We start from the raw sequence: 25,364 nt of genomic DNA on the forward strand, positions 1-25,364 counted from the left end.
ACCTTGATATTGCACAAAATGACAGCTACTGTACAACCCATAAATACAGAATATTTAATAAAATAAAAGATGACATACCTATCAGATGAATGACTAAACCCAGATATAATTACTTGTCTTAGAATTACACTGGTTGTGGACTTACTCTGGCATGGGTTTTTAATAATGCATATTACTACATATATGCATATTATTATAAAAATCATTTCTGCATATGATTACATGCCACAAATAGTTTTACTTTCATATATTAGAAATCACAGAAAAATTCGTTCAGTTCCATGTGAACTTACTGAGTTTTTGCAATGCATGTTATAAAACCAAACAAGTCAAAACAAGAATATTTCTATTTACACACAGTGATAAATAATGCAACAAGGTAAAACATGAGTGGAAATGAGAACTAAAAGAAAGCTAATATAATATTAAATACTCATAGTGCAAAATCTCTTTTCCCATCTTCCTGTATGTTTTCTGCCTCTTCCAGACTACAGTAAAATGCTGAACAATGTCAAAAAAATCCACTCTGCTTTACAAGACATTTATGTAATTCAGATCATGGAGTAGGAAAAAACTTCCTAGATAGTATGAATATTTATGCATACTGTGCTCATTCTAGCAAAGCAATTTTCTAGTTGTTTCTTGAATAGCCATCAAATAATCAGGTTAAGAACAAAATGATGGTAAAAATCTGTTACTAAACATACAAACAAACAAATCCCCCTTTCAGAGAGCAGAAGTAACTTCCCTGAATTCATAACTTCTTTGAACCTTAAGACTTAATTAAACAACAATTGATTACTAGAATTGCAGAGTCATTCCAGTACCTTTTACACAACAGAAATGTTTTTTCCTCTAGTATGGAAGATTTTGAAACAAACCCACAAAGGTCTAAACACATCTGAAGTTTGCAGATATCTGCATTTGCAGCTTTCATTTGGCTCCATTTTAGCTGTAAACCTATGTCAAAACACTACATTGAAATACATGCTGAAAACTCGGGAAATTGGAAATTAAATCCATGAACTTGACAGCTGGGGATGTTTTAATTACAATGCATCTTGTCCCAAACCATATAAACAAAGTGATTTAAAGCAATCTTTGAATAAAGACTCATATATGACAGTTATTCAAAGTGTTTTGTATTCCAACAGTCTGAATTACAGAGACACCACTTTGTATTGTGGCCTGAAGCAAAGTATCAACTGATCATTTTTAGTATGCTGGAACAAGGATATGGGTAACAAATTTTCATGACAGACACACACACTCGATGAGATAATAAATTAGTTTCCCAAGTGAAGGCTCACTAATAAGATTGGATCTAAAATTTAGGTCACTTAATTTTAAGACTCAGCTAATGGGCTAAAAAAAAAAAAAAAAAAGAGTATAACTTCATAACATAAATTCAGGTTCAATCTTTTTTACCATAAACATTAGCACCATTGTAAAGTTGCAAAGAATAAGCTTCTAGTAAAATGAAATGATCTAATTGTAAAATGCATTTGATATCTCCTTGCATGGAGGTGATTTCTAAAAGAAAAATAAAATATTCTATATTACGTTATGAAGTTATAAAATTTAAGCAATTAATTTTTAGTACTGTGTAAGGTCTGATGTCACTGGAAAGATAAATTTTTAAAACTTCTTTCCAATATGATTTATTGATTCTATTCCAAACACACTGCTTCCTTTATTTGCAAATATATTTATAATACCAAAACTATCGTACAATCAAAGAAACTTTACCTTTTCTTCTTTTCTATTCAAAGGAGATGAGAGAGTGTGAAAGTCCTTTAACTCCTTGACAATCATATGAGAAAACTCATAGCCTGATAAGGTTAGAAATAGGCCATTTGGCTTGTCTCACACAAATAATGTATTACACACTCCCAATCCCAACTTGTTCTGATTACTACTGGAAGTTCTTTTAAAATAATATACCAACAAATTTTCCACCTACGAGACAAAGACATTTTTTTGAGAGGGACATTTTACAAGGTCAAGTAGTGACAAAATAAGGGGTAATATCTGTAAACCGAAAAAGGGGAGATTTAGTTTAAATATTAGGAAGAAATTCTTTCTTGGGAGGGTGGTGAGGGTCTGGTGCAGGTTGCTCAGAGAAGCTGTGGATGGCCCAGCCCTGGGAGTATTTAAGGTCAGGTTGGATGGGGTCTCAAGCAACCTGGTCAAGTGGAAGGTGCCCCTGCCCATGGCAGGAGGTTGGAACTGGATGATTTTTAAAGTCCTTTCCAACCTAAACCACTATGATTTTTAATGTATTGCAAATCCCACTCCTCAGTCTTTGGCAGTGTCCACGACTTACCATTTCCATTCTCTACTATGGCCAAGGACTCTCTGCAAATTGTCATCTTTCTCAAGGGGTTGATAGTCCTTTGAACTTCTGCCAGTAGCACTGCTTGCATTGCCTCAGTAATCTGTCATAAATGCAAATTATTACTGGATGATAGCAGTACCTCAATTATTTATCTAAGTATTTGACAATTTTAACCAACTAGCACAAAATCTTAAGACTGTCCTGGTGAATGTCATTAGAAAGTCGACATTTATTAATTAATCTTTCAGACAGTGATAATCATGTGTCTCTACATACACACTGAGGAAAAAAAATAACTAGGTACCAATAGAGTGGAGTAAGTTTTCAGTTAGGGCTGCTTTCCAATAATCATCATTTTCTTTAATGTCATATCTAGAATCAGTCACCTACTGCCTCCTTGATTTCAAGAGGTCATGACAATATTTGTGAGTAAATCACATGGTGATAATGGTTAAAAAGAGACACCTTTTTTTCTCGTGTGCAAAAAATGCTTGATAGACTGAATAATGACCTTGTGTTCTGCCTTTTTAAAGAATTTCTGGCATCTAATCTCTGATAAAATTAAAGAATGTTTTATTATCAGTGGTGATGCCCTATTCCTCTAGCTCAAACATAATACCACTAGATTTTCTGTCTAACACAAAGGGAAATACGGTTCCCTCAAACTCCTCTTATGCAAAAGGAACATCTACTGGAGTTCTGAACACCTTTAAATGGCACCTGCAGTAGCTGATGCACCACAAACAGGTGTTGGGAGAATGCAGTGTGGAGCTGATATGACAGTTATTACTTTCCTTCTCTTTAGCCAAGAAGTCCCAGGAGAACTAAGAACATTTAAAGATGTAAGATCTTATAAAACACATGAAGACCCAAACTTTTGCAATTCTCAGTCTAAATTTCAGCATGGTGCAGAATGGCAGCATGAATGTCTTCTCTTGATTTGGTATTTCCTGCAGAAAAGGAATACAATTTTTCCCCCTTGGGAAGATATTCATTCTCAAGTACAGGAAATTTCCTGAAAAACAGAGTGACTGTAGTTTCCAGGACAGTGTAAGCCACCTCAGTTTAAATACAAATTTAAATTGAGTATGAAAATTTTAAATTGATCATCTTAATATTATAAACATTTTAAGCTTATATGATATTTATATTATAAAAACTATTAAAATTGTGTAAGATTTATATAAATTGAAGTTGATATGCAGGATCCCTCGAAATGCCTGGAAGAGATGGTTTCATCTCACTAATCAAGTATATGTCCTCAATCATATGTCTAGCTGCCCTTGTAAATTCAAATCATTAAGTGGAACAAAGGCTGTGGGTATCCTTTGTGACAAAACCCTTTATTGTAGATAAGTATACCATAGTAAGGTCCACAGTGTAAAAGTTCACTGCAAGTGAACCCAGCCCTGTGTGGTTCAACACAGCACAAACCTTCATCTTGTTATAATAGAACTTTATTTTACAGGGGAAACCAAAGGCAGTTTCCAATTCCTCACATCTATACAACCCTGAGCTTTGGGGATTACAGATCCTGACTTTACAGCAGACTCCTACAATATATCTACAATAATTAAGAAAGAGAAGGAAACAAAGACATGTTTTCATTGTCCTGGGGAAATTTTTGACAAAAAAGATTCTTGCAGAGGCGCACAAAAGAAATCTGCAAAGAACCTGTCACTAATCTGGATCAGATACTCATTATCTGTATCATTGCTGTGTGTGCCAGTCAGGAAGCATTCGTAACAATTTCCTCTAACAACTTAAAACAAAATAAAAAAATAACAGATGGCACAACATGATATTATTGTAGAGTCACCTGTATATGCCTCTGCATGCTACTTGTCTATCTCTTTGCTGAACCTGCATTTCCACAGTGCTTGGTGTGGTTCCACATGTTTAGTTTTGTCCTGTCACTGCATCTTCCCCAAGAATTCATCTGTCATTATCACCAAGTCTAACAATCTCCAGAACCTTTTTTTTTCCTAACACAAAACAAATCTACATGAGCACTTTTCAATTTCTCTGATCACTTCTACTTTATCTTTAGTGTCCTTCTGGATATACATTAGCTAGTTTATTGGCTAGTAATATATGCTTTCATTTTTTGCCCCATAACTGTAAATGCTGTTGTAAATACTATCTGCTTTTCAGTTGGGAGCGTTAAATGTGGTGGAAATTATGTTGCTTCTTTGACTTAGAAAGTATAAATAGCGTATGTCCAACTATAAATACTGATATTAAAGAGTGAAAGGTAATTGTTTGACTCTGCAGCAGCAATACCAGAGAGTAATTCAAAAAGACAAGTGAACAAAAGTTGAGACAAGCTGTACTGTTACATCTATACTAAGTTATACTGGCTTTCCTTTCTACACTTTATCAATTACTTCCAAGGATTACTATTCCCTTTATAATGAGTGGGTTTAAGGAGAGAAGTCAATAGGTATCACTCCTGGTTATTGCTCAGGCCACAACCTCTGCAGGGCCGAGCCTTGCAGAAACCATCTCCCAGAAGCCTCCATAACACAGTCACATCAGGGAACAAAAAAATACAGATAAAACATCAATTGGAATTATCTAGTCTTCTTTCCCCTAATTCTCCACAGTAATTGTCAGGACAGTAGCTTAGATACTTATACTGAAGTATATTGGCTTCAGGTAGAGCCAAAGGCTGTAAAATCAAATACATTCAGAGCTTGTTAGACATATTACTCTAAACTGGGGTATCAGTGCTAGCTTATCAGTACTACTGTCTGCAATGGCCTTAACATGTTTATTCTTTGATACTGAAGTCCTTTGTAATATCTCTCAGATTCATTCCACCTAATTCTAGGTACTAATGGCAGTGAAATAACTGAAGTAAAACAAAAAAAATACAGATGCACTGCAGGAATCAATACAGAGAGATGAGAAAGTCCCAGAATGATTCATTCCTCCTAAAACCTCAGCAGTGCCCCCACAATGCCTATATTTTTCCACTGGTGAAGAAGGAAGATTAAAGCACCTACATTCCTCATTCAGATGATTATTTCAGAGATCTACATATGTCATCAACAATTTTCCCAAGGGGAGATTAACAAATTTCCTTACACAAAAGGAATACTGCAACATCAGGATGACACTGGAGGAATTCCAAAGCAGGGCCTAAATGCTGTATAAATGATGCTCCTGAATTAATACATCCAAGTTCTAAGCAAGGTCTAATTACTTGGGGCTGCACAAAGGAACCATGTCAAGGTGAGAGCTGATTCCTGACTAGCTATCTCAGAACTAGGAGGAGCTGGTGTATGACTCCTACTGATCACAAAGGTGCCACTAATGACTCTGATAAAGCTCAATTATTTCTATCCTGGTTTGTCAAACCACAGAGGCAAACTGCTGAAGCCCCATGAGCTGATGGGCACCCTGAGGTGTGACAGACAGCCCCTGTGTTGTTATGCAACTGAAATCCTTGGCTATAGATGAAGGCTGTATACTTAAGGTTTTGTTTGTGGAACTACTGATTTATTTAAGTTTCATACAAAACTCATTGCCACATTTATCAATGAATTTCTTTGCTGAGACTGGCACTGAAAATGGGAAGTTGGCTGTGAAAGTGGGGTCATTTACTGGTCTACAAATGGTTGTCCAGCTCAGAGAGTAACACATATGGTAGGGGGAAGCTTGCTTCATTTTATAAAAAGACTTCAGTCTTCTGAAAAGCCAATCCAACAAGAACTAACTTCACTCAGTGAGATTTAAGAAGATCTTAGGAAAGAAAGGAAGCAAGTTATTCCTACTGTATTCTTCCTCTTGAAATGCCTTAATTAAAATACAGGGAGAAGACATTCCAACAGCAGTCATTTGAAGGCTAAGGAGTTATGAAGAACAAGGAAATAATTATCAAATAAATCCTTCTGGTGGGAAAAAATATCCTTGTATCTACTAGAGCCAACAACAGCCAAAACTTTTTGACTGCACAACATTCTGATAAACTTTTTTAAGTTCTATTTTAATGTTCACCCTTTCAGCCAAAAAGGTTCAATAATACAGTATTATTATTTTTAAAAAATGAAAGATATTCACAGATATATTTAAGGAATGGGTTGTTTTAAATATGGAGTGAGGACAATTAAGGGCAGAAATGCAGTCACTGTTTCCCCATATTAAATGCTTTAAAGTAAGCTTTATATACATATATATCTGTCTGAAAAGATGAGCACACTTAAGTAATTTCTGGGTGGGATGGGAGTGTGGCAAGAAGCAGCTATATCTTGTTTGAAAGACCAGCAACACACAGGAAGACAACCTCTTCTTTAAAATCAACTGGGGAAGAGAAATTACTAGAAAAATATTTTAAAAATATACACATTTTTAAAATCGCAAACAAAGACCTCCCTCAATCCTTCAACTTCAACAAGTCAGTAAACCTTTCATCAAACATTTGCAGCAGGTTTTTCGGTTTCCTTGTTTGCACAGAATCTGCTACAGTACTGTAAGGAGATGAGGAATCAATAAATGGCAACTCCTTTGGGTCATGTCTGAGAGTCAGCATCCTTCACCAGAGATCACAATAAAAAAGGTTTTGAAAACAGGGTAACTAGTGATGTTTTTGGCAAATGTACACAAGTTCTTAATCGAGATGCTCAGGATTAATAAATTGGTCATAAATTTGTGTTCGTATAAGTGGAGTTTCAACAAAGTCACTTTACTGTCAACAAAAGCCATAATTTTGTATAAACCACTGGTCACTACACATGCACACCTATTGCCAGCATCGCAAATTATTTTGAGTGTTAAAAGGTTTATGGTGGTTTGGCTGCAAACAATCCAAAATATTCACTACGAAGAAGGGTAACAAAGCTTATAGCAATTGCAAAGCTGTGCCTGGATAATGTCAAAATTTGGGAAACATCGATGGTATTTGCAGTACTTGACAATTTCAGTGTCTTAAATTTAAAGTCTTTTCAGGTGAAAAAATTGTGAGGCAGCTTATTCCACACTTTATCTTCCTGTACACCAACCTCCTGTGGTAGATAAGACCATTATCATTGTGTACACTGATCAGTTGCTAAATACACTGGAAAATATAAATACCTACATCTCACAAAATCAGCTATGCTGCAAATACAACTTTCATGAATATGTGACTCCTCTCTAAAGAGTTTCAGTGGCTGACCAGGTCAGCAAGAGATTATATGTGTTTCATATGACAACTGTGACTATTGAAATGCAGCTCCTGTATTCGGTTTTTCTCATAAAAATGTTTCAAAAAGAGGAAAAAAAACCTCATTGTAAGAGAAAGGGGAGAGAAGAAGAATGCAGAACTGCTATAGAAGACTGCAGACAGCAGGGATATAATAAACAACTGATAAGCTTAAGATGAAATGCTGAAATCAATTGAATATGAATATTTGCAGAAACCATTTCCATCTAACAGAACAGGTGACAATCACTGCAGCACCCCTGCAAACCTCAGCTTTGGAAAACATTCTTTGCACTTGAAATGCAGCACAGGGTTGCATTCAATTTCAAAAGTAACATGATAAAATAAATTTGAAACAGGTATTTCCAATTTCTGGAATAAAATTCATTGTGGTCATAGTAGAATATCCTGTGTTTTGTATTCCTGGATATTAACTCTCTCAAATAAATGAAACTATTTTATTTAAAGACATATTTCCAAAACGAAAAAATGGTCACTAGATTTCACTGTTCAGACTGATTTATTATTACCTGTCAACTCTCAAGAAACTTATTTATCTCTCAAAGACTTCAGATTCTTCAGTAACAATAGGGATGAGCATCATCTGTCCTGGAAACTCAGAACTTACATGTCCTTCTTAAAGAGTGTTGTAATAAACAAGGACTCGGGATTAATTATTTGCCCTTTATGAATGCATTTTGTTTCTTCTATAACAACACACTGGTATATGACACTACTATTATTTGACCTTCTATTTTCCTGGAGCATAAAACAGGCATTTGTGATCTAAGTTATAAGTGGTTATTAGAGAACAGGTAACTCATTTCTTAAATACATGCTACGAACAAGATCACCAATATTAAAAATTAGTAGGACAGTTACTTTGCCATGTGTAAACATGTACTTCACAGCAAAATAGTTTCATGAGTAACATACTTCCTACTGTAATAATAGTTTGCTTTCCACAGATCTGGATGGCATGATTTATGCAATAATTTCACCATAAATCATAACTATTAGGTCACACTACTGATTTCAAATACTAAGTTACAAGCACTGTTACAAAAGGATTCCATTGCAACAACTGACACAGGCTCTTTCCTACCTTTACAGATTCCTCGCTCCAACGACAAACCAGTTTCAGCAATGAAATGATTCCCAAGTCTGGGGAATGATATCTACCCTTACCTGAAAAATACACACACAGTGTATGAACTGGCCATCAAGACAAGCAATGCCATCAAGAGCTTTTATAGTTCTTACTGACTGAAGAGCTAACCTGAGGCTACTCTGGTCTAAGCACAAAACAGTCTGTTATCAAGCAAGTGTCCCCACTGATCAAGAACAGTGCAGTCAATACCTGTCCCCCATCCTCATCCCCTGCTGTAGGACTTCAGTTTTACGTCCATATATGCAAAAAAGGCAGTGAAAACTCAAGTTCTATCTAGGTTTTACTCCCATCCCTTTGCACGTATGTAAATGTATACAGGAAGTCCAGAAATCCCAGCAGAATCAAGATTTAGCATTCCCTGTTCTGCTGGCCAGTGTGTCCTTGATGGTAAACAACAGGTCATCCCTAAAATGTCTGACACCTGCAAACCTCAGATAAGATTTTAATTTGCAAATCTGAACAGTTGTGTGAACCAAGAGATAGGGCACATGAGTTAGAGTACCTTAGAAGTTTTAGGCCACTCAATAAAACTATTTTTTTATGTTCATGAACATTTTAGTCATCTTTACACCATTTCCATGCCTTTCATCTACTTATTTTCTATTGTCACTTGATTTAATATTCCGTCTTTCTTCCAATGGGCATTTCTGCTGTCATCACAGGTTCTACAGCTGTGGTGCATGTAAGACTCAGAGAAGGACAGGTAACTAAAAACTAGTTTTAGATGGGGATATTATGGCTTACTTACATGGCAGAGGGTCAAGATTTGACCTGAAAGAATTTCTGTTTTCAGTCTAGACAGGACTTAGTCTATAAGAGGAGCACTATATTCATCAGCTAATATATACTGACAAATGTCCATATTCTGTTTAACTTTTTATTTAAACCTCCCCGGGTTAGTTGCATACTGCAAACAAACCCAGACTGGCTTGCAAAGCCAAGATTGAGAGCAATGGCCTGTGGGACATTAATGTGAAGAGATTACTTTATTCTGCCCTAAGACAAAAGTCTGAAGGCATTATTGAACAGCCAAGGTGGCTCTTGTATTACTAAGGCAACAGTTTGCTTGGAGGGCTGTGTATATTATTGGGTGGGCTCATAATGGTGATGAGGGACATGGGGGAGGGGGGAGACAACAGTGTTTGTCTTATTACATTGTTGGTTTTCAGATTGCTAGAAAATGTCTTTAGAAACTCAGCTAAATGTTTTGCCATGACAAGAAAAATATCCTTGATTCCGTTTAACATTTTGTTTACATATTTCTGGTGATATTCACAAAAGAAAACTGAATAATGCAGTTTCTCTGTTTGCAGATTAGACTGCTCAAAGCTAAAGAATATTATTTTTTTCATTATTGAAATTAAATTATGTGTTTTAGCAAAAGAGGCATGCAAAAAAATAACACTTAAAAACTAATATTGCCATTCCTCCATATACTTACTGCTTGGTAAGTCTCCATAAAAACTGGGCAATGAAGGGGTTGCTGCTTCTATATTTCGCCATTTGTCATGTGCAGATTCTGATTTCTGTGGACTAAAAGAATATGAAATTGTTAAACAGAACCTGAACATACATACAAAAAATCTTGTCTCAGGGTAGTGGGGTTTTTTTGCTGTCAATCACTATCAACCACACTTTAGTTTTCTCTCAGAAGTCACTTGCATTGTTTTGTCTACAACTTGGTATGGAAACATTCACATGTGCACAAGTAGTGAAAAGCACCATCCACGTGCAGGAACTTATTATAGTTAAGTTTTGAGCCAAATATAAAGTTTCATGTTGCAATAAAGAAAAAAAATTGTATGTGAAGAAATTAATTAAAATATAATTTTCATAAAGAACTTCTGCTGGGGTTTTTTCCTAATACGTAGGGGAAAAAAGTTCAAGGGAAAGTACCAGCTTTTTTATAATAGGTTTCTTTTTTTTTCCTATACTGGTAAATAATTTAAAACATCATTACCATACTGAGATTTTAGTAGTTGGCTACAATTTAGGAGACTAGTGTGTATATCTCCTGCTCTTCAGTACTTTATCACTAACTCAGCAACCTAACCCTTACAAACAGCTGATGTGGATGGAGGAGTAAGTCAGTGAAAAACCTCTCCAAACCCTTGTACTATTTTTAAACTGTTTCTTTTAAATATATCACGATGTGATCCTGCAAAAACTACATTTTTATGTCATTTAAAACCAATATATTTCACCTTTCAAATTCACTACAATCAACAGTAAGTCATAATGTTTCGAAAGGCCTTACAATTCTAAACAACTCAAAGCTCGCAGCTTGAGAGCTTTCAGTTAGAGACACAAATGTCAGAAGGCAGGAGAGAAAATAAATTCTTTGAAGATCTTCTCTTCCTGGCTTCTTCCTGTTTCTGTCTCACTTTTGTGATTTGACACATTTTGCTGCAGGTTCCTTTATTGGACAAAACAGCATTTGCTTCTTTTTTTTTCCCCCCAAATTTCCAATAAGACAAAAGTACATTATTGTAACAGATCATAGAAAAGAAAATTAACTCAAACCCAGAAAACAGAGTAAATTGTAAATAAGGATCAATCACATAAAAATATTTAAGGAATGAATGAATGCAGATTACAAGAGTTCATTCAGAATCCAGTTATTTGCAAGAGGAAGAGCTGAAGAAAAGGCTGAATACTAAGACCTTAACAAATAGGCCAAGTCCTAATCACACTCTGCTTATTATTGGAGAAGGGATAGGAGGAAAGAGGGAAAGGGAACATCACAGGAAAGGGGTTTCTTCCCCAGGCAGAGAGAGGGAGATAATTTTGCTTTACATAACTGGTTTTGAGGCAATACAGGAAGTATAGATACATTCAGACAGCAAAATTATGCCATTACAGTCAAACACAAAGGTAACAACATCACAGCATATATGGAATAAGTATTTTATGGGTTTTTTTAAAGAAGTATCTGAAGCATGGAATTCTTTTCCATGGCTCTAATCCCCTTCTCTCACAACTCTAACACATTTCTCCCATGAATGCTGACACAACAGCATCATCTCACTGGTGCCACCCAAAGAACTTTGACTCTGTGTGAAAATGATGGTTCTTGACTGCAGTGGGATGTCATTTGCAGTTTAACAGAGGTTAGGTAAAGGATTTTACACTATTTCTTATCTCAACTGCTCTTATCTTTATTTATTGGAGGGGGAAAAAAAGTATGACTGACATATCTAAAGTTCTGGAACAGTTCTTGAAGGCAGGGGAAAAGATAAATTCAGTGCTATTACAGGACAGAGCCATAATGAGAAAAAAAAACTTTCCTGTCACCAACAGTAAAGAGGAAAATGCCCAGGTGGTTAAAACCTCTGAGGTCTGCATTGATGGAAATGCAGCAAACACAGTCCAGTTCTGATCAAGTTCCCTGAGAAAGAACATTTTATCCTTCAATAACAAAAATCATGGTTACTTGTCTAATTTCTGGATGTGTAAGAGATGAATATAGAACCTCTAGTAGGTTTGTAGTGGGCAAGTGTTTGCAACTACAGCCAGGAAAATAATTGTGTGTTGTTTCTGTGAAGACCCACAACACTTGCAGTTGTTGCTTAAGAACTCAAAAGGAAAATATAGTGATCAGGAGAAAAACAAAGAAAAAAGACAACAAAACCCCACCAAAAGCCACGAACAAACCAAAATGGCAATAGAAGAACTGAATGGATACAACTCAAATGTTTTTCTTTATATGAGGCCATTGGGAGGCAACAACCCATATTAGAGCATCACAAATGGCGCCAAACTAAAACTTAGCTATGAGACAGCTATAATAGGTATACTATTTTTGTTTTGGAAAAAGAAGCAATCCAAACCAAACTATATCATGTAAAAATTCCAAATAAAACATTTCCAACTCTCTGCATAAAATTCATACAATTTTTGTAACCAAAGTTTATGCTATTTTTTTTCTTTCTTTTGTACAAAAATCCACCTATTTCTACAAAGGATGCTAGGTTTTATGGTTTTACATATGCTGGAGAAAACTTAAAATTATATAGCACTGTTTTGACAGAAAAAAAAAGTGCTGTTTTGACTAGCAACAAGTTTAATTCCTATAATTTTACAGGAGATATGTTCCAAAGTCAGCATGTGCATGTCGGGGAAAAATGTTTGATTCTGGTATGATGATTAACTTCAATTATACAATGTCTTTCCAAAAGAGTACTGGAATACACAATGCAAGTAAGTACTGTTTTGCATAAAAGGAATTCCCATTCAGCCTGGAATCCTGAAATAAGCTTGTGTGAATATGGAACCAACAGGCAACAAGATCAGCAGCAAAAACAACTGAGAAACTTGCTTTTGTCCTGTGGGATGGTGCATATGTCTTGAGATCTGCTGACTGCCTAGAGCTTTATGGAAGACACAGATATTTGCAGCGTCAAGATCAATATTTTCTGTCCCCCCTTTCTTGCCTGAGGGCCACAGCATCACCAACACTGGAGTTAATTGTCCCTAAAATACCAAATACAGACCAACCTATGTTTGCTGAACAACAACAAATCTGTGGGCAATATCTGTTGCCTGATTAGCATGCTCTATTTGGCTTGGTCAAATAATGTCCAGCATGTTATTTTTCCTTTATTGCTGAAAAAGCATTTAGTCAATAAATTTGTTTTGAGTAACATAAATGCTATTTGGGGTGGTTCTCACAACACAAGGGCCGATGAGGCATTCATTCCCAGTAGCTACTATTGCTACTGGGGGTGTTGTACTTTAGATAGTATAACTAGGGCAGACTGTTCTTGGCTCTCATGTTTTATTTATTTGTGAAGTCAAGGGTTTCATGGCAAAGGAAGTATGTTGCTTATAGGAAGTGGAAGTTTAAACAGCACAAATGTGCTTAATGCACTTCTCATAATGTGCATAAAGAGACCTCATTATTCTACTTAGTCTAAATTGTGAAGAAAAGAGTCATCTCTGGAAAAGCAGTGTGTGAAGCTGGATAATTCAAGGTCTTGTTCTGATGAAAACAATTCTTGCATCATTTCTCATCTGCTACACAGAAAAATGTAAAGATACCTAATTTTATCCTGATCTCCTCTTGTTCAAAGAACATCCTTTTAAAAAGCCCTAGAGAAAGAATACAGGCTCCATTGCAAAAGTACATATTTAAGAAAAGTTTGTTTCAGGTTTTTTAATGATTTTAACCACTATAAAGGAAGAGAAGATTCATAATGAAAAAGTTCTTACCTTTCACTTTCATCTGTAACTGCTGAAGGTATATTAATTATCCTGTTAATTAAAGCTATTCTGCTAAATAAGAAGAATATTGTTTCCAAATCCTTTGTTCCATAAAGATTCTGAAGTCCCTCCTTTCTTCCAGTTTCTCCTTCAGTTGCAGTAAGGTATTTGTTTGATAAATCAAGCACTCTTTTGGAAAACAAGTTGAAAATTTCACCTTCTCCTAGCACAGCACAATCAGCACAGTTCCCTCCTGGCAACATTAGTGAGAGGTGGCTCTCATTTGACACAAGTCCAAAAGAAACACGACGCTGAAGCCTCGGGATATCCAAGTGTCCCACACACAGATTGTCTGATTCTTTATCTACACCCCACGGTAGGAGACAGGACAAAAGCAGCTTAGCTGCCTCAGTGGCGATGTTCACATCAATGTTTCCTGATGTTTGCATTCCAATCTTTCTGGAACTCTTCTTTTTTTTCTGTCTTTTCATGCCACCACTTTCCTCCACAGGCCTGGGTGCATTATTACCCCTACAGACCTGGTTTGAACCAACAGTATCTCCCTGCCCATCCACTGGAGGTATGGAACCAGCAGTTTTGTTTCTTTTTAGTGTCAGTGCCCTTTTCTCAGCAGTACTTTTAGCTCTTTCTAGAGTGTGTTGGTTGTGGAATGATTTCGATGACTTCAATCCATCAAGTTGAGATGACAGCAGAAGTTCCTCAAGTTTTTCCAGATCAAATAAGAGAATATGAAAGTTTGCATTGTTCCATTTTGTCTTAACTGGTAAAATAGTAAAGGGCTGTTGGATGCAGCTGGTATCAGTTAGCTGAAAGAAAAATATTAAATGTCCAAACACAAATCCAGAGCACTTTGTAATTTTCAAGATATGAACAGAGAATTGCCAATGGAATAGATGAAATCTGTTAACTCTACTAGAATAGATGAAATCTATTAACTCTATTAAGTTCAATTTAATTATATTTATTCACTTGTTACTAAGGAAAAAAAGATTTGCTTCTAAATAGCTTAAGATACACAGAGACATGCACATGTAAAGGGTACAACACCGGCTTGAATTTATCTTTACAAAAACTCTAGGCTGGTATTTCTTCTGCTAAGTCTCATTTCAAGCTAAAAGACTTCTTGGTAAGTTTTAAAGCATAGAGTTTTTGTTCTTACAAAATAAAGCTAGGGAAGCAAATCCTATGATGTTGCAAAATTCTTGCACACCCCAAATGTCTGTAATGCCTTGTTGCAATTTGACATATGTATGGGATGAAGACCACGCCTTTTGCCATTTCAAAACATGCAAAGCTATCTAAAAGTTACTTTGTTCTGAGCTGTCACACTTACTTTATCAGCAACAATAAGGAACTTATGTGTATAAATCTCCATTTACAAAATTAATTACCTTAGCTGAAAATAATTGAGAGGAAAAGGCTACAGAGCAACTACAAACATTGTGAACAACTGACTTCACCACGTGCCACCCCATTTTCAACCTGGATCTTTCTAAAATTCTCCATACTTCTTCCCCAACTTTAAAGTCCTCTCTCAGGATTTGTAGAGCACCATTTCAGTTCTACATACAAACACAATAATTGTGCTGGTATAAATATACATGGTTGATTACCGAGGCTAATAAATGCCCAAAGAAAATAGTTTTTGAAACTTCCTAAAATCTGACAGAAATAAAGATGAAAAATGTCATTTGGAACAAATGTTTTGCACAACACTAAAAGAAAAAAACAGAAACTGAACTAAATGACAGAGTTAAATCTTTCAGAATACTCCAATAAATTTGTTTTATAAAGACAAAACCCTAAATTTTTGTCCAAGAGGGAGACTCCACATGAGTTTGTAAAACATCTCCTTTCTTTCACAGGAATCATCATGCTGCACCACCACACAACATTCCATGAAGGTACCCGAAGGATCATCTGAGGGTACAGTTACGATTACAACACCTTGTATCATAATCCTGACTGTATCTAGTAAAGAAGAATCTTTCACCTTCAGGAAAATACCAGAAGTGAAGGAGTGTAAACTCCTTGTTGACACTTCTGCCCTTTTCTTTAAGCACTTATGACTTGGATGTTTTTGTTGTCCTGCACAAGCTCGTGCTCTCAGCCCTGTGCTCAGTCTCCTGCACATTCCCAAGTAAACATGTACAAGTAGGAAGAACAGCATCAAGAAGCAACTTTTTAGCTCAGTAATACTTTTGTAAACCATCGTGCCAGTTTCCATATCACAAGTGACACAGATCACTGTGTTAGCTTTAATTTCCTAGATAATTTGAAATATTCCATTTACGCAAGGAACTTTCTGTTGAAAATAGTCAAATCTTAAAAGAAACCAGCAAATGTTAGTAAATAGGGCAGCTTTAACTGGAATGCAATGTTGATTACATCTTCTTTCTCATGACTACTCCTTACCTAACTCTTTTTACATTACAAACTATGATTTTAGAGCATTAGCTATTTTTAAATTGTTAATATTGTAGTAAGAACAACACAAGGAAAGAATCGACTCTCTAACCTCTAGTTATTTGGCTATTTAGTTTTGGGCAGTAATATAATTTGGCTTTTTTTGTTATTTAGAGAACGATGCTCCCGCCAGATGAGGATGCACTCTAAATACATAATCTCATTTAAAGATCTCCATAGGGAGTCATAAGTAAGAGATTATAACTGCTTGTTCAGGTTTTCTTTTTATCCCTTTCCTTTTTCCTTTTTTTAAAAAATAACACATTGTAGTTAAGCACTAGGATTATTTTAATCTTTAATTATGCTGCTTCCTAATACACAGGGAGAACCTCATGGAATGCAAACATTGGAATTCACAGGCTACCTTTGACATTCATAGAAGCTATTATTATTTGGTCTATTATTTTCTCTGTCTCTACACTTATATTTGGTTGATTAACATTTAGAAACCTTCAGTAAAATCACCATCCTAACAAAGGGAAATACTGTGACAATGTCAATCTGTTGAGACATCTGGTGATGCTTCTGCATGTGAAGTCACAATAGATATTTATTGTTTATTGGCAATATGAAAGCTTATTGACATTGATCCTAAAAGCATCTATCAAGTTATCTCAGCTCTCTGGCATAGGCATTTCATTCCAGTGAAAGACGGTGGACATCTAAAGCTTAAGACATAAAATGCTATTTAGGAAATATGGACAAGTTATTTTCTGTAACAGAAGACGACAGAAAAAGGAGGGAAACCCATAAAACTAACTACAAACTAGAGAGCTGGGAATAGCATTTGAAGGTGGATATTGAAAAGCAGATATTTACATTATGTATTGTACCCTTCCCTTTTCTAGTTTAAAGCTTTAAAAAAGCAAGAAGTCTGGCTACAGACTAAAATATCCTGAGATTCATGAACCTCTTGTGCATCACTGACCAGCAGAAGAACAAACTTTCTAAATCCAGGACAGAGCAGAATGCAGGGAGTCTTTAAAAGGCCAAGCTATATTCCATGCATGGCAACTATCTCCCAGCATCTCCCTGTTTTGCCACTGAAGATGTTTAAGCCAGGACCAGACGAGCTGGAACAGGGTAGACTATGTCAGTTGGAAGGGACCCACAGTGATCATCTTGTCCAACTACCTGACCAGTTCAGGCCTCCTGCTGTTAAGGACATTGTCCAAATGTCCATTAACCACTCACAGGCTTGGGGCATTGAACACGCCCCTAGGAAACCTGTTCCAGTGCTTGACCACCCTCTTGGTAAAACAATGCCCAGTTTAAACCTCCTGACACAGCTTTGAACCATTCCCACGTGTCCTATCACCAAATAACAGGGAGATGATCTCAGCACCTCTCCTCAGGAAGCCATAGAGAGCAATGAGGCCACCCCTCAGCCTCCTTTTCTCCAAACTAAACAAGTCCAAAGAGCTTAGAATATTCCTTTTAGCCCTTTCACCAGTTTTCCCCCTCCTTTGTGCACATTCAAGGACTTTCCCATTCTTCAGGGATGGGGCAACAAACTTGGAAGACTCACTTTAATTGATTCCTTCTGGCACATAGTTCATCACTGCTCTACAAGTTACAAACCTGTTCTTCTACCTCTTTTCTTCCTTTATTCATTCTTACCTTAGCATCCAAGAAAAAATTTCCCCCTGTCTATGGGAAAGGGCAGCAGGGGGGCTATGCTGTGGCCCCCAACCACACCAATATATGCCATTATCTTTAACAGGTTTAAGACAGACATATCACATAAAAATTTCATGGGAAGTACAACTCAAGTGTTATTTTACCTAGCTGCCTTCTCATCTCTAAAGGCTTTTTTCCACAGGGATCCAACTTGTTCTGAGAATGCTATTCTACTTAAAATACACACTTCCATTAGCTGGCAAGGATTCCCATATTGTTCCAGCTCTTCATATATATGTACTTTCTCCACACACCCTCTTCCTTTACCAGATGTGTTCTATTGTGGGTTTTGTACTAAAAACAGATTTGACAGGAATGATCTTGACATTCATTTGACGTAAAGGAAATAAAGTGGCAAAATCACAAGGTAGATTTTTAAAAGGCAAACCGGACTCAAAATATACTCAGACACCACTTTGATACCACTGACAAGAAGTTGCTCAGTTCTCAAAGCATGGGTAGTATCAGCTTCTACATAAAACAAGTCCTTTAGTATTAAATGTGATATTTGTTTCAGACTTTTGGCCTTCTTTATCCACTGCACTCTCACTTTATCCCAAACACAACAGGATAAAATGTCAGAAAACTGGTACCAAAGTTCCTAGTGCCTGCAGAATGAATCATGTTGAATAAAGCATTATTGTGAGATATCCTACTGATTCTAATAACTTTTTAAATTATGTAATATTCAAGGGGTTTAATTCTGTTCCTTTGAGTTTTCTCTTGTGAGAGAGTATATTACAATCCATTAACATCATGCTTATTTCAATTAACACTTATTTTCATCATCTGTCCTTGCTGTAATCTGACCTTTTATTACACTACAAAGCCAATAGAAGCTTTAAATACTATTTACATGTTTGAATCACTCTTCATTACCTCTGGAGCAACCAATGACATCAACAATAAGATTATTTAGGTTTTTAAAAACTAAATTGTGGATAACCTCAGTTACAGAAATGACAGAGAAGGGCAGGACAGTAGAACTTGTCAACCAAAATTTATTGAAATTAGGAATTTTGTGTCTCTTGATCAGGCCAGTCACTGGATTGTCAGTAAAAGTTCAGAGCTCATAATTTCTCAGAATTGCATCTCGTTATTGGTCTGGCTCTGGGCTCACAAAAAAATAAGCACATCACACATCTGCTTGTAAAATTATTTAGGTACTTCTACCCTGTCTTTCACATTTGTACTTTGTGGAGCTCAAAGAACTGTTACTTGAAGCATGGCTACCACACCTAAGGGTCTTAAACATTAACATATTGCCATAACTTATTCTATTCTCCATGATGTTTTATTTTTAATGGTGGGAAGGAATGGCTGTATTCTACTTTTGTTTAGTTTGGGGTTGCATTTTTGGTGTTTGTTTAGTTTTTTAGCTACAGAATAGCTTAAAATTTGTCCTTACTTGCACAGATATTTTTCTCTTCAGCCTTTTTCTATTACATAAATATAAATATAGTACCTGCAATTCTTCCTTACGAATTATGTTTGGGGACACGTTTGCAGGTGCTATCTCGTGTATAGTTTTGCAAAATAGGAAACTTGTATTTGTCTCAGAAAACAAATACATAAACAATGCACAAAATGGCTGGCACGGTGTAAATTAAAGCATTAAATTTATTTCTAAATCCTCTGAGCCCTCGGTTGCTAGAGACGGTAGTCGATAGGAGCAAAAAAAATTGCCTCCTTCAAATGTGCTTGGTGGACAGCAGCTTGATGATTGGCAGCACAAATAGAAGACAAACGAGAAAGCCTTCAATCTGCAGCTGATGCACAGGAAGAACATGGGGAGCTGAGTTTACAATAGAGAAAACATTACCAAGCTAATGGCACAGGCAATCGTTTGACCACCATGCATCTCTGATAGCAGCAGGGCATCCATTTTCAGTTAAGTGTTAGAGTACCTTTTTGCTTTCTCTGACCACTGCAGGGGTAAAACAACCCAGTGCGTGAAACCCACTGACTGGTAATAAATTACTATATTGGATACTTTTTGTTTTCTTTCAGCAATGACTTTACTGTGTATTCTTGCTATCATTACCAATTAAAGTGGAGATCACGTTAGCAAGCTGTATCTAACTGTATATCAGTCCCTTTGCTCCAATTGCTTTGGCAAGTACCACAGGGTCAAGAGGCTCCTTTGACCTTTATCAGCTAAGTCTCTCTGACCACTCACTATTTGAAGCAATCTCAGCTGAACAGATGGACACTTTTGCAGAGTCTATAAAGCTCAGAATATAAAGATAAATGAAATTGTGTTTGGGGCTTCAAACTGGTTTATGAGCATAAAATATTGTTAGCAAGTTCCACAAATATCTCAGATTTCAAATAGCTCATCCTAAATCTACACCATGAACACAACACCTGTTCATCTACTAGGAAATAATTTTTTTTGCTGTGATTTCTACATATAAAACTAAAACCTTGGTGTAACTTACATGTCTAGTTAGCACTAAGTCAATTCTGAATTTAGAAAGCCTAATTTAATTAGTTTGATCATTAAAAGAAAATCAAGAAGAAAAATTAATATAGCTTTTTCCCATGACAGCAGCACAGCATACAGCAAACCATCAAAGAGATCATTCAGTGGAAGAGTACTAAAAGTGTTGGAGAGTACAGACCATTCAGAAAAGGCTTGGACCTTCATTTCAGATTTCTCCATCTTATATTTCTTAAAGTGCTTGCTTTTTAAAAGATTACACCAAAATTCTAGCCATACAACACATAAGAGAAACTTCAAATTCTCCAGATGATGCTTGAATAACTGTTAATAATTAGATATAAATATGGTCTTCCAATCATATTTACCTATTTGTAATTGAAAAATAACCTATTGTTCAACAATAACATCGAATGGTGCGTTATTTGAGGTAAATCACATCAGCAAAACTGCCTTCTTCACTTCATAACCATTTTGCAATACACAGTTGTCTTATCTTCTTGTTCTGCTGAAAGGGTGAGCAATCCAGGATACGTGCAAAGGTGCATTCAGTTAAAAATAGTTACACAAACAGCAGGTATATAATTGAAATAGCACTTAAACATACCCCATGTACCATCTCTGAAAGAACCCGCAGAGGAAGAAAGGATGCAAATTATCAGCTACACTTTCATCTCCCCATAAAAACCTTATCCACTTTCTAATCCAATATTAGCTCGAATCAGCAGTCCACATATCACACTCCTGTGTCTAACCCTGCCCACCTCCTGGAGCTTTGAATGTAGGGAGCATGTGAAGAGTTTCTGTCACTAAAAGCATCCCAGAATGCACAAACAGGGGAGGTCCATCCACTCCAGAGCAATGCTGGCCTTGTGCATGAGTGTCATACAGAGTCGTGGTGTCACTATACCAAGGTCACTCATGTTCCTCACCTTCACACACTTCACTTAGTCACAGGACAGAGGATCCTCTTGAGGGGGGCATTCAGAACTTTTTTTTCCTATTAATTTACCCTTTTTAAAGCTCAATACTCACATATAAAGGACTATATGTACAAAGCCTGGAGTCAATAGTAGGGCCCCAATTTGCTTTCACATGCAATTTATGCTTGACCTGAGGCTTCCTCACTTGGACAATGCAGTCCCAAACAAATGTGTCAATTCATTCTGAATTTTCCCATATGAAATAGCTTAAATAAACTGCTTTGAACTTACCTTTCCTTGCTTTTCTCATAGTATTCATTACAACAGCCCTGGTCATATTATTGAGGATGCCCAGATCATCCTAAAATCCACCTCCCATAAAGAAAAGGCTACAATATTTTCCAAGGTGTCATCACCGGTGTTTATCCATGAACTTAATCGTAAGAACCTCTTTCCTTCCAACACCGTAACCCTTTCTCCCTTTTTTCTTTTTTCAAATCCCAGTGCAGAGCATTACTATCTGCACAGCACTTCCAACAGTAACTGCAGCATCACTCCTGATGAGTTTGTGGCACAATGTAAGTAATGAAGGCAAGGAGTCTTCAAGCTCAAGCTGTGTAATGAGCAGACTAAGGACTGAAGAAACCCTCTCCATCATGTGTGGAAGGCCACTGTCAGGCAGATTGTTGTCCAGATGGATCTCCTGGGCACAAACATTTTAATTGTTCAGGAAGAATTGCTAACACATCTATTGGTCAATGTAGAGATCTGGTATGAAAATCAAATGCTTCTCAATTTTGTTTTCTCTCTCTCCATCACAAATACTGAACTTTGGGTTTTTTACTGGATTTAATAAAGTGTACATATAAAGGTCATCCTTGAGACAAACCATAAAAAGATATCAAAGAATAACAGGCAAGTAAAGCTAATATACAGAATATTCTTCACATAAGTTTTCAACACTAGGAAATAAGTTTTTATATTTTTTGTTTTTCAAGAAAATACTTGAAGAAATATATACAATATAAAGACTATTTTATACAGACAACTTTTGCTTTGCTCATGTCACAACCTGTCTGGGTACACTATTGGAAATTCTAAACAAATACTCTTGACAAAGTCTTGTCTAATAATTTTACCATAGAAAGAACATAAAAGTGAACTGGAGATCCACTCATGTCAGACTAAGATCCATTTCCAACACAGACAGTCTCTGCACCATGAAAAGCTTAGATGGAAGGAAAAAATAAGGTGGTTTCTAAATTAAGTATTATTTATACACTCAATATTAAATACTCTGTTTATATTTTAATATACTGACTTCTTCAGAAGGTAGAAGTAAATTTCCTAACCATATCTTCAGAAATGTTTAGGGCTCAGTGATGGGTGGTAGCAAAAGCATTTTCATTCTCACTCAGCACTTAAGAAAAGTTGTAAGATGGAACATCTCTAAAGTTTCCTTGATCATCAACTGGACAAACAATGCTACAGCCATCCAAAAACACAGACTACTGACTCAGGATTTAGGAATTATTATACTGAACAATTTACTGGATGAATGAACATCAAAATATCTGGGAGAATAATGCTGAACACAGATACTGCCAACATGACCTCAGGAGGAGGGTAAAAGCATGAGAATATTGCTTTGTCCTAAGAAGGATTGATGCATATAAGAATTAAGTTACCAAACCATGTCTGACTGCTGACTCCAACTGAAACAACATACTTGCCCCAGGCTGTTCTGACAGTGCATTTCCTACCTTAGATTATAATTCCACCCAGAAAATTTGTCTACATAAAAGTTCTGGATCAAATCACATGAAAAAGAGCAGAAAAAATCATGGGATTAAATTCTTAAATATTAAAATCCTGTAAATCCTAGGAAGTGCCATTCTTGAAAACTCAGTAATAGGCAAGCTGGTCTTTCTTCAGCCCCTAAGGATGTATCAGGATGGCAGCTCCGTTTCTGTGCACAGATTTCCAACTGTTCTTTCCTTGAGATCTGTTCAGTCTCACTGATGGGCTTCCAGAAGGACAACAAAGAAACATTCTCAGATGCCTGCTTGGATCATCCATCCCTTCCCATAAGTATTGTAAGAACCAAATCTGACCACTAGAACAAATCAGGTTTTGAATATTAATATATAAAAAATATGTAACTACTGCTGCTAATTAGTTTGAAATTGAGCCACAGTTTAGCCTAGGATTTTATTTCTGCTATTTAAATGAGATTTAGCTATCAGAAGGAAAGCAGCAGATAGCAAATCTTTCTTTTGCAGAGTAAGGTTTGTTTGCTGCAAGTCCAATTTCTAAAATACATTTCAGATGCTGATGTGTTTTTTTAAATAGTTGTGTGAGGTGGAAACCTAGGAAAGTCTCACCCTGAATTTACTCTGAATTCCTGTTAATTGTTTAATTAGTATTACTTCAGTGAAGAAAAATATGAGGTCAGGAATTCAATGTTTAGAAAGAAAAAGATGATTATCACACATATGAAGATTCCACCACATGCCTGTCATGAATAGTGAAGAATTTTCAAGAACACCATTGGATAATATGAAAATATAAATATTAGAACAAAGATGATGTAATTTATTTTAGAATTAGGTAGAGCACTTAGAAGGAAAATCAATTAGGCTGATCTGCACAAGAAATCACAATTTATGGACTAGAAAGTAGTAAAAGTAAAATCTAAGAGGGGAAAATGCCCAACTCCACATTCAGGCCTAAAAGAAAAAGTCCTAAGTGACAAATAAGATCATGAACAGCACTTCCACAAGACTGTATGTTTCTAATTATAAAGATATGCCCCTTAAAAAACAAAATGTGAATTTTCTACAGTGTCCAAGGGACAGAGAAAGGAATTGCAGCATGGTGGTGGAGGGATGGGAGAAGACAAAGATGACAGCAATAGCTGGGTTAGCTTCAAAAATCATCCCTCAACATGGACTAATTCACAAGGACTGTTGACACTGACCTCAGATTTATTTCTAGCAGGACACCCCAGCACCTTCTTTAGCTTTATCACACAGTTCAATTAGTTGTCCAGGCAGGGAAAATAAAAATTTTAAGCCAGTCACCTTCAGTATAGTAAGAGAAGAAAAGCTTATAAATGTATATAGAAACAGGGTCAGAAGCCTTGAAATAAATAGTTAAGGCTTATTTTCAGATTTCTGTCAGCCTGTGTAGATTGCCAGCCTCATCTACAAGATTCAAATGTGCTACAAGATCACAATGGCAACTTTTTGCTTCCATTTTGCTTTGAGGTGATCAGTGGAGAAAACACAAATCAACAAACTCTTGACTTGGTGGACCATTTCAAAAACTCCAGTAACTTTCATCAGAGATGGCATGTGGTCAAAGCTATCAATAGCTCTCAGGCTCAGGATTCCTTTTAACTGGTACAAATTTAATCTCACAACTCTGAAGCTATTGCTTCACTCTAGTTATGTGGCTACTCCAGTCCCTTGATACAATACTTAATTGTGAAATTTCCCAGGAAATACAGTACTGAAATGCTCTGCAACTGAATTACAGAGAAAAAAATATATCTGTACATATCAAGCTCTTTTTTTCTTTACTCATTTTCCTATTACACTTACTTAATATACTACTAAATAAAGCTACTGAACACTGTTTCCAGAAAAAAAAAAAAAAGAAATATCCTGGAAGCAACAACATGAGGTTACCAACTTCAAGGAGAAATATCTATTTTCTCTTTTGCTTTGTTCTTAATAATCTACTTCACTGAAATGATCAAGATCTGTAATTCCCTATAACAGTGCTCTAAATATTATAAAAGGAAAGAAATTAAAGGAATCCATGCCTACAACACCATTGTTTATGGTACTATTCTTGATTTCCTATTTGCTAAGTATTATTTTGTATTTGTGCTTGTATCTCATTTCCATTTTTCTACCAATTTTTCCATC

The 25,364-nt window shown here is 36.1% G+C and overlaps 1 protein-coding gene across 2 annotated transcripts in view; it reads right to left on the reverse strand.

Moving 5' to 3' along the window:
- The window catches only part of WDR72 (WD repeat domain 72), a 103,478-nt gene that overhangs the window by 37,774 nt on the left and 40,340 nt on the right, over nt 1-25,364 (reverse strand). For both annotated transcript variants that reach the window (XM_018069921.3, XM_018069920.3), the window contains exons 15-18: nt 13,906-14,723; nt 10,136-10,227; nt 8,629-8,711; nt 2,327-2,438 (exon numbers count right to left, since the gene is read on the reverse strand). In XM_018069921.3, coding sequence (XP_017925410.2) covers nt 2,327-2,438; nt 8,629-8,711; nt 10,136-10,227; nt 13,906-14,723 — 1,105 coding nt within the window. The remainder of the gene's footprint in view (nt 1-2,326; nt 2,439-8,628; nt 8,712-10,135; nt 10,228-13,905; nt 14,724-25,364) is intronic.

Source organism: Manacus vitellinus, unplaced genomic scaffold (genome assembly GCF_001715985.3).
Source record: "Manacus vitellinus isolate BGI_N305 unplaced genomic scaffold, ASM171598v3 scaffold_16_pilon, whole genome shotgun sequence".
NCBI lineage: Eukaryota > Metazoa > Chordata > Aves > Passeriformes > Pipridae > Manacus > Manacus vitellinus.